Source organism: Anopheles maculipalpis, chromosome 2RL (genome assembly GCF_943734695.1).
Source record: "Anopheles maculipalpis chromosome 2RL, idAnoMacuDA_375_x, whole genome shotgun sequence".
Taxonomy (NCBI): Eukaryota; Metazoa; Arthropoda; class Insecta; order Diptera; family Culicidae; genus Anopheles; species Anopheles maculipalpis.
In genome coordinates, this window is record NC_064871.1 from 26,673,235 (window position 1) to 26,690,101 (window position 16,867).

Here is a 16,867-nt window from a genome sequence, read left to right on the forward strand (position 1 = left end):
TATCACTACTACTACTGCTACTACTCACACAGAACTATCTAACCAGGCATCAGAAAACTACTAAGATAAGGTTTAAGTTTCTTAGGGCAACCATGCCCCAAAAAGCTACAGTACCACTACTACTTTTAGAGGTCCAACGTCACGTGCCTTAGAGGAGCCCACCATGCCTTCTGCCGATCGCGCAACGGACAAGACGGGTGGGGATGGGGCTTCGTTGCACAAAAAGAGAAGAAAAAAAAAGAACATCCGTCCAACAGTGTTGTCGTGTTTTTGGTCGTTTTGTTTTCGTTCGTTTCGTTTTTTGGTTTACGAGTGTGTACTTGTTTTCTTTTTCTAGGCGTCTTTCTTCCCCTAGCGCGGACCCTTCAGACCCTATCCGAACCGCCCGTACAATGACAAAGAGGGGCAAAGCTTGTGGGCTTGACTATCTGCGTCTAGCGTACGCGGATCTATCTGCGGGGATCCAGCACTTCAAACTTCGCGCAATAATGCGCCTTGGAAAAATGCGAAAATGAAACTTAAAAAAAAAAAAGAAACAAAAGGCGAAAAAATACAAAAGAAAAACAAATACAAATACGTACCGCGAATGCATGGTCGCGGCGAACGTTTCGGCGAACTCCTTCTCTCTAGTTCTCTCCGTACAAGTAGATTATGGATGCACGTATGTTTAGCTGCATGCGCATCGTTCTTGAAAAAACACATACCTGCAAATACTACTTTTTTTTCTCTCTTTCTTTCTCTCTAGCTTTTCCTTCACCGTACTTGCAATGCATGTTTTGTAGAGCTGCCTTCAATGTGCATGTGTGCATGTCTGCCTGAATGCATGTAGCCCGCACGTAGCATGAGCATGCGAAAGTAGATAACGATGAAAGCAGCAGCAGCAGCAGCATGATGATGAGAATGACAATAATGCATGATGATGATTGTTGCATGCTGTACTGCATGTGTAGCACACCATACCCACCATCGTTTCACACACACACACATCCCACTGCATCGTGGTTGTGCATGGTCGCGTAGCAATCCGCGTGTCTCCAGCCGTTTGTCGCATGAAATGTTTCTCTCGCATGATGGCATTAGAGCATTAGATTTGGTCCAGTTTTTTTCTGTGTCTCCCTCTCTCTCTCTCTCATTCCTTCCACAACCTACCCTTTAACTTGCGTGGTGCTTCGAAACGCTGCTTCTGCAAATAATAACAAGCACGATAAAAATGTGCACGCTCACAACTACACCGAAATTCGCCCTTTTGTTACCATGGTTCGATAAATGGCATCTTCCTGGCATGGCATGGCATGCGTGTCTTGTAGTTCTTTGTTGTTATTGTCGTGCTACTTGCTACCACAACTTTGCCATCCAGCGCGTCTACAGCGCGTTCTGCAATCATCCAGGTGCATGATGCTGCATGCATGCAAGCGCTTCTGCACGTCACCTAGCATGTACTAGAAGAACCTGTGCATGTGGCATGACAGGGATTGCATGTTGTCTTTTATTATTTTCCACCACTCCCTCCCCCCCACTTCATACCTTCAACTGCCCGTCCACCAGCCCGCAACAGTAACCTTACCACGCTCCTTATCAATAATGGGTTCCTTTTGCATGGGCGCACCCTTCCCACTCCCAAGCCGCCTCCGAACCATAACCTTCCTATCAATTGGAATGTTTTAGATGACAAAAAAGTAAAATGAACTACACAAAAAATAACAAATTTAATGTTTTAAAATCTCTTGCCATATCCGTGCGACACATCTTTCCACCACCACCATCACACATAGAAAGGCGAACTGAATGCGCACAACACGACGATATCCTTTTTTTTCGGAATCTGCCACGAACCTGGCACCGGAAATAAAACTACCCAACTTCCTCCCCGTCCTGGTCCCTTCCTGCTCTCTGTTTATACGTTTCCATTCTCCTCACCTGCATGCAACGTTTGTTTTGTCTGTTCAAAGGAAATTCAACATTTGCACGTGAAAAAGTGCACAATTTGGGTGGCGCTTTAAGCGGGTTGAACAACAAACTAGACAACCTTTATCCTACTTGTATTACTATTCTCTTTTTTTTTTTTTGTTGTGTGGTACAATCAAGAGCGTTCTTACTATTTAGTGGAAACGTTGCTTAACAAGATAAAAACTATTTTCTCCCATTTTTCTTTTGATGCCACACCTCACGCGCGCGTGTGTGTGTGTTTGTGTGCCTTTTTCACGTTGCTTTTCTCCACAATGCCCCCCCCCCCTACCCCGCCTGCTGCAGCAATGGATTGCTGTTGATTTTTCTTTGTTATCCCCAACCCAAAACCAACCAAACACACAGAAAGATAAACAAACGATTTCAAGCTTTTATGGTTCATGGAATTTCTAGTGCTCTTCCTACAATGTCTCACCAAAACCTCGCACATAATGTACGGATTCTTATTCGGACTCTAATTTACATACTTTCGTCGGCTTACCATCCCCCCCCTCACCAACAAACACAACCCAAAAACGTCCGTTTCATTAGAAGAGAAGGAAAACTATACAAGACCCAACTAGTGTTCTTATCGAAACCCGAACTTTCCAAACTTCCTGAAATATCCCGTTTTTTTACGTAAACTAATCCTCCCCCGGATGTTCACCGTTACAATTAACATTCTTTTACATTCTGACGATCCCACTCTTTGAGTCTATTTTCTTTCTTCTCCCTCCTGTTTTAGTGTACCCTTTTTTCCGCATCATTTTTCTTCTCTCATTTTCTATTCTATTTTTCGATCGTCTTAAATTTTTCGTCCATTTTTACCTATTTTAGGAGGTTCCTTTCGTAGTAACTACCGTTACCTCCTTTTACACTAGTTTACTTCAATTAGATTGGTTTTGTCTCATTTTCTTATCTCGAGTAATTTGTCTTTTCCTCTCTATCTGCCTCTCTCTCTCTCTTAAACGTACGTTGAAAAGGAATTAAAAATAGTATTTCTTTTATAGTTTCCAGCAAAAAGCAAAAGACTCATTCCTGTGTATTAATAATTTAGACGATAGCGCATCATGACTCATCCATGGTGGCTCTACTGTGTGACCTAACTGGATGGAAACTATTTTCCCCTCACCCCAAACTAGTCCCACTAACTACTCCTTTTTCCTTTATTCTTCATTTGACATCTCATCCCATTCCCTTACGGCCTCAGATAAGGGTATTTTATAAATAAATAGCGAAATTTTTCCCATTTCTCGTGAACCACATGAACTACTACTAACCAGTTTATGAGTTTGTTTTTTCGCCCTCTTTTTTGCCTTGCTTCCTTCCCTTCCATCCTACTCCTTTTCCTCTACATAGCTCAATGTTTGTAGTGTGTTTTAAGCGATCCCGGAAAGATTCGGAAGGGTTTTAGCTTCCCTTTAGAGATACCACAGATCCAGCGAGGGAATGTTCTAGGGAAAGTTCGATTCCATCCATGCATACACACATACACACAGAGATATATGAAATATTGCTCAATTAGAAAAGCAAAAAAACACACAATCTCCTCTCATGCTCCGTTTTTTTGTCTTGCGTTTCTCCCTTCCCATGTGCCTCCCCTTTTTTTCCCAAAATGTTTTGCGGTTTATGCGTGTATAGGCAGCACAAGTGGAAAGACTTACGCAATGCTAAAATTAGTTAGGGAAAACGTACTATCCAACAATAATCCCTACCCCAGATAGTATAATAGACCGGAAAACATGATTTGATGAGTACCTTTTTCCCTTTCTACCAGCAACCCGTGACGACCCTTACCGACAAAAGACCCGCAACGCCCTTTCCGTGCATCGAACCTGCCCTTGTAGTGATATTAGAATTCGCCACCTCCAACCTTAAGCTCCAAAACTGTCCAACCCTGTCTTTTTTACTGGCTCACTCACTCATCCTCTCTCTCTCTCTCTCTCTCGTTATGTTTAGCTCCCGCCCTGACTAAATCAAACTAGCTCTCGTTTGTTTTAAATACCCTTATAATCATAGCAAAATTAACAATATTCCAAAAAAGAATACTAAAAAAAAAAACCCCCCGCCACATACAATCATCGTCGTCCTTACTTTAAGTGCACACAATTTACATGCAATACAATGGGAAGTTGGGTGACACGTTACTAATGCACTTTTTCTTTCATTTCTCAACATGGCCGCTCACCAAATACGCCTGTGTCGTCAACCATCGCTATGCATCGAATCCGTTGATCTCCAACCAATAACGTGCAACAACGAAACCTGAACAAACTACACACAAACTCTTGCATACATTCGACACACACACGCACACACATACAAACTATGCACACCAAAAAAAAAACATGACGACCCCGTAGGAGTACAGTGTACAGCTCACGTTCCGAGAACAGTGGCTGGACGAACGATTAAAGTTCGATGACATCGGAGGTAAGTATGGTTGATGATAATGAGAAGAAACAAGGGGTAGGGTTAGGGAACCATGGTAGATTGGGGTGGTTTGTAAACTTTCACCCTTAAAGGCAAATTAATTTTGTCGAACACACGATCTTTTATCCTATTCCGCAGGAGATTTCATTACAAGAGTGTTGTTTTTTTTTTATCCCACTTTTTGACATCTTGATATAGACTTTTTTTTACCCGAGGAGCTCAAAGTGTAGAGCTTGTGTAGTAGAGACCCGCTTCTCTTCTAGCACCCGTGTTTCTTCCGTGTAGTAGTGTAGTCATTCAGTCAAGCACAAGAGCTCGACGTTTTTTGCCGTTTTTTTTTTTTTCTTTTCTACGTGCTGTTGATCTAACCCAACGTCCCATCGATACAATCCTCCATCGATCCGGCAGGCGGGCTCGTTGGACAGATTAAATTTTCGCTAAACGTCATAAGCGTTTCAATCATCTCCTTTAGCGGGAAATTAGAGGAGGCTTTGCACCGCCACCGACACCACTGACACCGTCTCGAGCAGCAGAGTCACACAACCTGAGCTTGGATGCGAACGGCCCGAACTCCAGTTGCCAATTTCAGCACCCAAAAACCAGGGCCACCCCGGTTGGAGGGCTGAGTTTTGTACCGAAAATCATTTTCATCGCCCTTGCTTGATCGTAAATTCGATATGTTACACTCGGCTTGCCACTCGTTTGATGTGGGAGAGTGTGGGATCGTGGGAGGCCATAATAATGTTACCGCCAACCCCTCGCTCGCTCTCTGGCGCCCCCTTCCGTTCGTAGCTGATGAAGCGCCTACATGTAGGCACACCGCATTGCAACCATCTCTCATCATCCGCTAGCCAATCCAATCCCCCGGAACGCGCTACACCCTGGGTCCCGTTTCGTGTTTCCCTGATCAAACGTCGCGCACGTGCTTGTTTCGCAGTTCCGGTACTCTTCCACATCCCGAAGCGAGGGAAAGCTTCCGAACACCATCGATTACCGGAACAAACTTGAAATTCTTCCTCCAAAAACCACGTTTTGCCCGTCGCTAGCATCTACTCCTGCGGGCAACTTTGCCTAGCGCCTAGATTGCTGACGAAATTCGATTACGCTTCATCGACCGATCCCGGCCCAAAGGCTACGACACACTCGCATCAACCAAACAAGAACGTCCCCAAGAACGTGCCAATCAAGGGCTTTTCGTTTTCCTGTGGGAAAAAAAGGAGGTTGGAACAACTTTCCGCACCAACCTTTCCGAGGGGGTGCAGTTACACCAGAGGCAACAGCACCCGTCCGACCAACATTCCCCACCCCGTTCGTCGTGTCACCAGAAGAAGAAGAAGAAAAAAAAGCGCACCGGCTATTTGAACGGAGGCAATCAGCAGTTCGAGAAAAATCGCGAACTCTAGCGAAATATTGATATTTACCCGTCCAGGAAGACCGTTCCATCAATCTCGCCACCGATGATGCCAAAATAGCACTACCAGTTGGGCATTTCCGGTTTTCGATCCTTTAAACATTGACACATACGTCTATGTGTATCTCTACATACATGTATGAAACGTATGTATATCGAGCATGTGTTAGGAGCCACCTTAATATGAATCCTTCTTCTTTTTCTCCTTCATCCATCCACTCCCCCTCTGTCCCACTGCGCAAATAAACCAAAACTCATGTTTTCGGTGCGCTTCCTTCCACTTTATCAGTTCCGTGAGCGCAAATCCGGTACCCCTGTTGGGGAAAACAGTCCCCGAAACGCAATAATGTTGATAAAATGAGTCCCCATCTGCCCCCGGAGAGCCCGGAGAGCAATCGCAAAACAGTAAACACATGTTCGCTTATCCGTTTTCCCTTTTTTCGACACCGACCGCCGGAAGCGATGGACGATTTTTCTGATCATCCGAATTTCGGAAAAGAAATCAATTTGGTCTCCGTCCCCGGCTCCCGTTAGGCGGGGCAAGAAATAAATATGTACGTGTAGAAGTAGATGTAGTGGAGAACAGCGCGCACACACACACAAACCAGCACAGCATCGCATCAAATCGACACCATCGTGTGGATTCGTGGCCATGGCCAAGGTTTATCCGCGGGAAACCATTACCAGTCTTGGTTGCATGGCCCGTCGCACATGTCGCCAAGCCATGTGTGTATGTGTGTCCCCCACCAGTACGTCAAATGGGACAGCGCTTAACGATTGTAAACTGCCCGTTCGTCGTCGGATCGTCGGATCGTCGGTTCAGCTCGAGGCAACGCACGCACAAGCACACAAGCACGCACACCTCTCCGCCGGACGCGCACATACAAGCACACACCAACCAGAAAAAAAATATGATAACAAGCGGTACGGACGGACGTTTAAGGGCTGGTCGACGAGGGCCATGAAACACGGATCTATCATCGACTCCGGTCTATAGCAGTCTACGCCTTCGTTCGGTCTTCGGTCAGTGTATGTCTAACAAGGGCTGTAAAGTTTACATATCAATCATAATTTACCTACCACTACCAACCCACCAAACCAACCAACACCATCGTCGAAACTCTCACAATATCCCATCCCCAATGGTTCGATCGTACCTTCGCCCCAATAAGCAAACTTCCGCAGAGACTTGAAAATTCAAACAGGTCTTCGATAAAAACAGCTAGACGAGTCTGTGCGTGTTACGTGTCTCACTAGGCAACCCATCCTATTTACTCTGTGCCTCGTGTAAGGTTCCCACTCTATCCTCACCACCTCAATCCCTTTGTCACCGTGAAGCCGTGATAAAAAAATGGATCAAACTTGATACTCCCCACTCTTAACGACTCGTCCACATCCAAAGACGGATCCGGGCGAGCGCTAGTGCACAGCGTTCGCCTGCAGAAATTCGAAGATGCGAACGAGAATACAAACTGTGTCCTAAGCAAACAGTGGCCAGAGTTCGAAGAATCAGAACCTCAGGTCGGAGGAGCTTGTTTTCTTTTGTTTTTTTTTTTTAGGCTACACCATCTTAGCACATTTAATTTCTCTTTAAACTACTCCCCGATGACCCATTTGGGGAAGAAATAAAATGAAAGAATGGAAGATTTATTGTTTCGGGTGCACTTTGCTGCTTAATCAGATATTCCCAATTCTCGCCGATAGTTTGTAGGTTATGGCGCAATGGAGCCGCCCGGTGCTAGCTTATCTTCTAGAGCAGCCCGTGACAGATAATTAATCAGAAGATAAATGTGAAAAGTTGGTCACCATTTTGAGAAGGCTCAGGTTTTGGTTTTATGTTTTATTGCTGCTTTACTTTTAAATACTCAATATCAACTCAAGGGAAGCGTTATAGTGCAAGGAAGAAATGTCACAAACGTCAGGATGGATGGAAAAAAGTCCTCAATAACTGGCAGGAATAGTAGATGAAGTGTTCTAAAAGTTGCGATTATAAAGATTTTCCCATTTGCCCCACCGGGTTTAAACCGTTAAAGATAATTCGCTGCCCCCCAGCATCGACCAAAAAAAAAAGGATCTCTTTCTATCTCTCTGTCTGTCTCTCTCATTCACACACACTCGCACCTACACACAACCTCTTTCACCGTCTTCACTTCTTCTTCCTCGCTCTTCATGCAGGCCGCTTAAAGTACCTTACACTGACCGAAGCAAACCGTGTGTGGATGCCTGACTTGTTCTTCTCGAACGAGAAGGAAGGTCACTTCCACAACATCATTATGCCGAACGTCTACATCCGTATCTTCCCGTACGGATCGGTACTATATAGCATACGTATTTCACTCACGTTGGCCTGCCCGATGAATCTCAAGCTGTACCCACTGGATCGTCAGGTGTGCTCGCTACGTATGGCAAGTTGTAAGTACCGTTTTTTTACCCAAAAAACCGTACACACTCAAACAAACAACAACCCAGCACACACAACAGCAACGACACAAGAAGCGTCCATCTATCCACTTCCTCCTTTTCCATCCTTTATCCTCCTGACTGATGCCCCACCACCACCAACATATAAAACACACACACACACACAAAAACACGCCCCCACGTTCCATAAAAGGGTGGCAGAATCCTCGCTGCCACCGAACTGTCCGTTGCCCGACGCTGTAACGCACGCCACTAACGCCAGGACTAATCGGGCTGCACGGTGCTTCTGATCCGCAGATGGTTGGACGACGGCCGATCTAGTGTTTCTGTGGAAGGAGGGCGATCCCGTGCAGGTGGTGAAGAATCTGCATCTGCCCCGGTTCACGCTGGAGAAATTCTTGACCGATTACTGCAACAGCAAAACCAACACCGGTAAGCGTACGGGTGAACGGTGGGCACCAGCGGCATCGGTGCCATCGGTTCCATACGGTTGCGCCACTAACGCACACGTCTTCCTCGCTTCTCTGTCTCTGTGATTGCGTTCGCACGCACATCTAACACGTCTCCGCAGGTGAATACAGTTGCCTGAAGGTGGATCTGCTGTTCAAGCGCGAGTTCTCGTACTATCTGATCCAGATTTACATCCCCTGCTGCATGTTGGTCATCGTGTCCTGGGTCTCGTTCTGGCTCGATCAGGGTGCGGTGCCGGCGCGCGTATCGCTCGGCGTCACCACCCTGCTCACGATGGCGACGCAAACGTCGGGCATCAACGCATCGCTACCGCCCGTGTCTTACACCAAAGCCATCGATGTGTGGACCGGTGTCTGTTTGACGTTCGTGTTCGGGGCGCTGCTCGAGTTCGCCCTGGTCAACTACGCGTCCCGTTCAGGTTTGCTAATTTTATTGTTCGTGTATGTGTTTATTTGTGTCGCGCTCTGATGCGTTTTTTTTTATTATTTTTGTTTATTGCTGCAAGCCCACTTGCTCTTTCCAAAGCCTCCTAATACTATCCTCTTGCCTTTTATCCTTCAGTCCACCAGTAAAAAAAAAAAAACTGCACGAATGATAATACGGTTCCGGTTCCCTTGGGTGTCTTGACAGGTGACCGCTCTACCCGCTCCTAACACAACACGTGACAGCAGTAGTAACTGTAGTAGTATCCGCAGCACAACAGCAGCAGCAGCTGTCCCAGAAGACAGCTGTCAAATGTCTAAATCCTGCGCTAGTCTACCGCTGCCGGCACGTGCTTGCTGCGTTATACGGCGGTTTCCCAAGCATTTCCCAAGGAGAACATGGAACAATTACATTCGCTCGCTCGCTGTACAGTTGCTCTTGCTATCCTCCCACTCCACATCTCCGTCCGAACACTAACGAACAGCTCCCATGCAGATCCTTTCTGTTTTTTTTCTTGCCATCTGTCCGCGTTTCCACCTGTGCTCGTCGTCGGTGTTATGTTCTATATAATTTTTCTACCTCTGTTTCTGGGCTATAGTGTTGTACGTTTTCGTTTCTATTCTGCAATGACCTTAAATAATACAACCGTAGTTCGAACCGATTATAATGATGTCACCCGCATCTCTTTTTTCGTTTCTTTTCTCCTCTCCTCCTGCTGCTCACGTCACACACGTTACGTTACGTTACCGGTTGCGTTACTCGTCCGCTGCATCGAAAAAAAAAAACACATTTCTGTCATTACTTGCGCGCCTCAATTATTCGTTCGATTTCGTTACTCGCCATTTATTACATTCGTTGCAAACGTTTCTTTTTTTTCCGTTCGTCACCACGTCCCACACCTGGTCGTTTTCGCTCATCATCATTCCTTGCGCGTCCTTCGCCCATACATCGAAACCGACACCCTTTTATCAATCACAAATCGTACAAATTTTTTTCCTCTCATCTGTCAATCCCACCGTCAAACGCCTATCACACGTTTGATACTACGTGCGCACCCGCAATGTGTGCTTGAACGCCACCTTTGAATCACTTGCTCACTTGGCCATTGTACTATTTGCTCAACATAACGTTTCTTTACCCTATCTCTTACCCTTCCCTTTTGCTGCCATTTGCATTGTGTGCACACAAACGCACATATATACATATAAATATATCCAATTGATGTGTTGTTGTCGATTTTGACACCCCTTTAATAACTGGAAAATCCTGATCCCACATCCATGCACGATCACGCATCTCATGATTTTCATTTCATCCGTGCAAACACACCCACCCATGCATCGCCACCATCAATTCAAACATGGCACATCCTTCATTTTTTCCTCCCATTTTGGAACACATAAATTCTTTTGCGCTTCTATATCAATCCATTCATGCTCACCAAGCGGATAGGGCAGCAGACATGCACCGAGAGAATATGAAGAAAAAGCGCCGTGAAATGGAACAGGCCAGTCTGGACGCGGCTTCGGATCTACTGGACACCGACAGTAATGCCACCTTTGCGATGGTTCGTATTGGACGAGGGTTGCACGGGTTGTGCAAAGCACGCTCCGGGACCTACTAACCTTACCCACTAAAACCTCCCATAAACCGGACAGTAAGCCAGCAAACCTGTTTGGTTTGTGCGCCGTTTACCACTGACCGCTGTACTGCACAGTCCCCTTCCCTAGGGGTTTGCCGATTTGTCGTTGTTCACCAAGTTATTCATCCTTTCTGCATGAGTGTAATAAGCGTCAGACAGTAGTATCAAGCGTATAGCAGTAGTCAAGCATTTTGTATTGAAAAATTACTTCACAAGCATAAGAAAAATGCCCTGTCGAGTGAATGTGGTTGCATTTACTCATCATCAATATTTTCATCCACCAGAGAAAAAAAAAAAGCTCTTTCAATCTCAATTTACCATTTAATTTCAAACTTGGTTCACATACCGCAAAACTCAATTTATAGAGGGTATTTCTCAGTTTTGAAACGGTAGCAGGAACAACTTCATCTCAAGCAACACAACATCGCTAACTATGTTCTAACCGGCAGTGGAACTGTCTGTCTGTCAGTGCGAGTAATTGGCTGCATTACATTTTCCAGAAACCGCTAGTGCGCCACCCGGGTGATCCGTTGGCACTGGAAAAGCTGCGCCAGTGCGAAGTGCACATGCAGGCCCCGAAGCGGCCAAACTGCTGCCGTAGCTGGCTGTCAAAGTTCCCAACCAGGTAAGCCGAGTCGTGCTATGTTCGCAAGACACCGCGGATGCCTCCACCAAAACCCCAAAAGTGAACGTGTGCCCCCCCTATCGCTCTGTTGCTCCCTCTATCTCGCGCTCTATTTGTCTGTCTGTCTTGGCTAAAGCTCTGCTGCAGGCGCTTCCAAAAATGGCGCACGCACGTCACTTACATCATACAGATAGCTACAAAAACAAGCGAAAAGAACCTGGAAGGATTCGTTCTAGCGAAAGCAAAGTTTTTAACGTATTTTTCTTCCGTTTCCAATCGTTCCGTTCCGTTACACGGGTTACACAGTGTGGTTGCGTTTCTGTTTTGTCTACGTTCTCTTCTGTCCATTGTTTTAGTCCGATTGGTTTTGTGCAACACATTTTTCATTTTCCACTATACACACAGCCTCACTACACAGCAAAGAAGCAAATAAAAAAAACAATCACAGCTACTTACAATCATCAGAATACCTTAATTTACAATGAATCCACACGACACCTGACACCGGAACAAGCACTTGTGACACTATGTCTTTCAATCTTCCCCAACCGTCTGATGCACTACGAAAACTGTCCTTTTGGACGAGCATTAGTAAAGCAAACACCAAACCCGTACAAGATCTTACCTCCGTCGTCCGTTCCCGATGGCGTAACGATTCGTGGTAACGTGGTTTAGTTCTTCCTATCACAGAAATTAAAATAGTACCCCCTTGCAACAGTACCGAAAGCTGTGAAAACTGTGTGTAATTGTCATCTGTTTTGTTCTTCCATGTCACGGAAATCACGGCAATATGAAACAAACAAACAAATCTTCACACTCAAACCTATTCGAACCGAACATGCTCTTCATCCCGAACGCCCGACAACCTAAAAGCCCCTTCAAAAAGGTGCCGTGTCTGGGACGAGGGTAATTACTTTTACTACTACTACCAATTTTACTAATTTTGCCTATCTATATCGCCCTTTAATTATTATCATAAGCCACTCTCTTGTGCTCGTTGTACAACGCTCTTACTTATTCCTGTTTATTTTCCTTTCTCGTGCAACTCACTTCTATCGATTGCTGTTGTTGTTGTCCTGTATCATGCGCCTTTGCAAGCCTTGTTTGGTTGGGTTTAATCCTTACTTTTCACTCATGTCCTATATAAGAAACTAGCGTCATTCGCCTCATTCATCCTTGGATGCTGCTTTTCGAGTACACGCGCTGAAACCATACAAAGGTCCTACGCTGACAGTGTTTGTAAAGGAACAGAAATGGTGTGTTTATGTGCTCCTAATAATTCTATTGCTACGTTTCTTGCGATCCTAACGCCTGAAAATATGCAATGGTGATTAAAAATGACTTTAAATGGTTGACCAAACGATACGTATTGCATACCTTTAGGCGCTTAAATCGATATTCGAAGCCTGTTATGTGCATTAGAATAAAAAAGCATCATTTTTGAAGTTTTCGGGTCACACTGTTTCTACAGTACAAAATTTACAGCACAAAAAAACTAAATTTCAATTTATTTGTATCACAAAATCCGACAAATGTTATCAGAGGTTGTTTCTATATAAAAAGAAAACTGTCAGAAGGATAATCATTTTGCTCAACCAAATACCAATAGATAGTAGACATCACTCTCATCTCTTCATCTTGCAGTCGATTAGGAAATCTTTTACAATTTTGCTCCTATCCTAGCACTACAAATACAAAAACCCAAAGCCCCAGTTTGAGTTGGCAGCTTGGTTTTGATTTAGTTTGTAACCGAATAGAACGCATTAGCTTTGGTTTCATGCTCGACCGCTTTTCCAATTTTCATAACGTGTACATTCTCATGCGCTATTTGACCGATCTATGCCCTGTGGTAGCGGTATACGATGAAAAATAATAATACATTTCGCTCAAAACTGTATCCCGTCACTAATTCTAAGCAGCATTGTTGTAAATATTCATCCCATTTCATGTCGTCCATAACGCTTTCGACGAACGGTCCCGGTCCCGGTCGTCTCGAGCTTTTGCGTCCATTCCTAGCTCACCATTTAAACCTGGCAGCCTTCGTGCCGCATCGTATGTGGCGACCGATGGATGCTCTCATCCACACACGTTCATGCAACACATGAACACTCTCACATACACACAGACACACACATACATTGCCCACATCACTAACACCAACAAGCAGATATAGTAACACACTGTCGTTCATTTCTTAGTACGCTCCTTATTTTAATATTCTATTTCGTTAGTTTCCCCAACAGAGAAATAAACAACTAAATAAAGCTTTCAGTTATCCAGCTGCCATTGATCCGATCCTTTTGCGGTACATCTTAACATACATTTAACATCAACGGCTGCGACCGGATCGGTTCTTTACCATATGAAACAAATCGAAAGAACAAAACGACATTAGCATTACCGTTTTTTGAGCTACTCTATTTACTGCTCTGTTTCCCATGCCTTTTCTCTCGCAACTCGCAAGTTTTCAGTCATTTGGAATGCCTCGAATGAATCTTCATCAAACTCATCCAACCAGTAGTTCAACCATCCATAATACTCTAGATACTTACTTGCCTTGTCTTGTCTGCATACGTTTTCTTTTTTCTTTCATTTGTGACGTGATGATCAATCTAGTCCACACTCTTAGTTGATGATCGATCGTGATCACCATGTAGCTCGTCGAAACGATTGAAATGCCAGTTTACCACAATCATTCCGTGCTAATCGAACGTGTCATTCTCTCTTCCCGTCTCTCTCTCTCTCTCTCTCTCTCTTTCTCTCTATTTCCCTGTCACTGTATCCGCGCAATGTTACCTCCGAGCAGACAATGCTCGCGGTCGAAGCGCATCGACGTTATCTCCCGGATAACGTTCCCGCTGGTGTTTGCCCTGTTCAACCTGGTCTACTGGAGCACCTATCTCTTCCGGGAAGAGGAAGAAGACTAAGTGGATTGAGCCACTTCCCGTTCCCGGTGTTAGCAATAGAAGAACCCCCGTAGCAGCAGTAGTCAACCCATCCTCCAGCCCTCCTTCAAGTGTCTAGTTCCAGCTAAACATTATGCCACCTACGCGATATCCGCAAAAAAAAAAACAAGGTGTCAGGAGCATTAAAAATGGACCTTCGCAGTCGAGAGTGAAGCAGATAACGCCTACTTCCTACCTAGAGGGGAGACGATGGAGAAGGAAACGGTTCTCAACACGCAAAATGTCAATCGCTCAACAATAGTCAAAACGCACTTAGTCAACCATTGTGGCAGGAATGTGGTACGAAAGATACGAACACAGAACACAACAATGTTACTCAGCACAGACTCATAAGCTAACTGAGCTAACTAAGCTCGGCGTAGTAAATCAACACAAAACAACAACACATCAACCCATGCCTGTTAATATGTAGCACATACATAGTTCAGTTACTAGCAAACAAGCCACAGCATCTACCAGCTGTGAAGAGACATAGAACACAGAACAAATAAACGCACAGCAGTAATCAACCATTTCCAATCTGCACTACCTTGTTAGCTGATGGATTCCATTTTAGTCCACACGCACAGGCCACGGATAAAGATCATAGTTTGAAGCCGTATCTCAACAGAACGCCCAGCACGCACGACAGGATTGAATTCTAATAGGGAACGCTGGCCTATTACGAACGAATACATTGTTATACGGATTGCATACTTTGAGGCAAATCGTATCACGAAAAATAATCTTTTGTCTATTTAGTTTGCTATTATTTAAAAGTAAAAACACAATCACTCGGTTTCCTACCATACGGATACGCACACCTATCAAACCCATGCTGCCATGTGCTCGGTTTCTTCGGTAGTTTGGACATAATAGTGCCTTTAGCTTGTATAAGTTCACCTTTTGCCATGTTTCCCTTTCAACCTGCATTTCTATTCTTTTATTTTGCGATCATAGAAAGGAACAAACTTTGTGAGACATGCTCAACTTCACCACATACACACATAAACATACGATCACACTAAGTGTACGTCCCGATCTCATTAAGCTAGTGCCATAGTTGTTAAAACATTTGCGGTTGTGAATGCGGACCGGGACAAGTACATACACACGTACATGCACACACGAACACACAAACAGAAACACTTATATTTATATAGGCAAACACATAAACACGTTTTTTTTCCTCACACAAAACTGTCCTACAAAACTGTTCACAGAGAGTAGTATATCGATGGAAAATGAAAAAAAACTCAATTTATTGTTGATCGTTCCATAAAAATTATCGATCAGTTCCAGCGATCCGATACGAGTGCGTTCTTTTGTTCTCTGTTTTATCTTGTTGCTCCTGCACCTAGCATAACAAAACACACACTAAAAAGTAACACAAGAAAAGCGAAAACTACCAAATACCACTGAAACTACCCGTAGAGCGTATCGGACGCCACAGTCCAGCACCGGTAGGAGTGCTAGTGCGGTGGCCAGTGTTTGCAAAATCGTTTGGTATTTTTGTACTAAAAAATGTATTGAAAAATCTAAAAAAAAAATGAACTCTATGTGCAAAAACACAGCAAAACAAACAAAAAAAAACACACACACAATGTTCTTTCATACGCTATATCCAAAACTAAAGCAAGAGAAAAGAAAGGAAAACAAACGAAACAAAAAAACTATTTAAAAACGCATATACTAATGCAGTAATCAGTAGGGCGGGGAAAAAAACAGGCCACACAAGATAAACGCACACAATGCAAACAATCGTATAAAAAAAAATATTCTCGTGCAGGAAGATAAATAGTTCACAAGTTTTCTTAACGTATAAAGGCACTAGGCATTATGAAAAAAAAAACACGCGAACAGAAACAGACACACACTCAAGCATAGAAAAAGAGATTTAAAAAATGTGAAAAACAACTACAAAAGAGTGAACTTTAACGTAGTGGATTGTTAAGATGGAAACTAAACATAAAAAAAACAACAACAAAAGGGGGAAACTCTTTTAAAAATTACAGGGTCATAGCTATTGTTGGCACGAATGCACAACATTAAGTAAACAAAACAAACAAACAAAAAAAAAACAACAAAAAACGAGATTCTATCAAACACATGCTAACACAGATTATTAGCTGCTAAACGAGAGCGATGTAAAGTGTAAGGTAAAAATGAATTACAAATTCTATCGTATAAGAACATTCACACCGTACAGTGTGACACACGGGACACACAAAAACACGACTTCAACTACAACAACGTAGCGCATAAATCTTAGTGTAATAAGCGAAAGACATGTCAAAGCAAGTTCGAACGAAGATTATTTTAGATGTTATAAATGGTAGTAGGTACCACTTTACTATGTGCTATGTGCGAATGTGTGTGTGCGTGTGTGTGTGTGTGTTAGGAAGGACGTGGGTCAAGGGTAAGGGTGAGTGCGCGAAGTGCATTTAGAAGCTAAATAAAAAAGGGAATGAAGGGAAAGCTGAAACGAATCGAGCAGAAAGAATCGTACCGAAAAAAAAAATCCGATAGCTAGCTGTGGAGAGAGCATTTCG

At 44.0% G+C, this 16,867-nt stretch overlaps 1 protein-coding gene across 12 annotated transcripts in view; it reads left to right on the forward strand.

Annotated features, from left to right (window-relative positions):
- The window catches only part of LOC126557929 (glutamate-gated chloride channel), an 86,060-nt gene extending 71,715 nt beyond the window's left edge, over positions 1–14,345 (forward strand). For 3 of the 12 annotated variants that reach the window (XM_050213846.1, XM_050213845.1, XM_050213844.1), the window contains exons 5-12: positions 4,308–4,377; positions 7,964–8,200; positions 8,507–8,641; positions 8,781–9,098; positions 10,549–10,670; positions 11,246–11,370; positions 12,244–12,276; positions 14,177–14,345. In XM_050213846.1, coding sequence (XP_050069803.1) covers positions 4,308–4,377; positions 7,964–8,200; positions 8,507–8,641; positions 8,781–9,098; positions 10,549–10,670; positions 11,246–11,370; positions 12,244–12,276; positions 14,177–14,297 — 1,161 coding nt within the window. In that variant the 3' untranslated portion in view covers positions 14,298–14,345. The remainder of the gene's footprint in view (positions 1–4,307; positions 4,378–7,963; positions 8,201–8,506; positions 8,642–8,780; positions 9,099–10,548; positions 10,671–11,245; positions 11,371–12,243; positions 12,277–14,176) is intronic. The other 9 variants (XM_050213848.1, XM_050213849.1, XM_050213847.1 and 6 more) reach the window with 3 other exon arrangements.
- Positions 14,346–16,867: the final 2,522 nt, after the last annotated feature.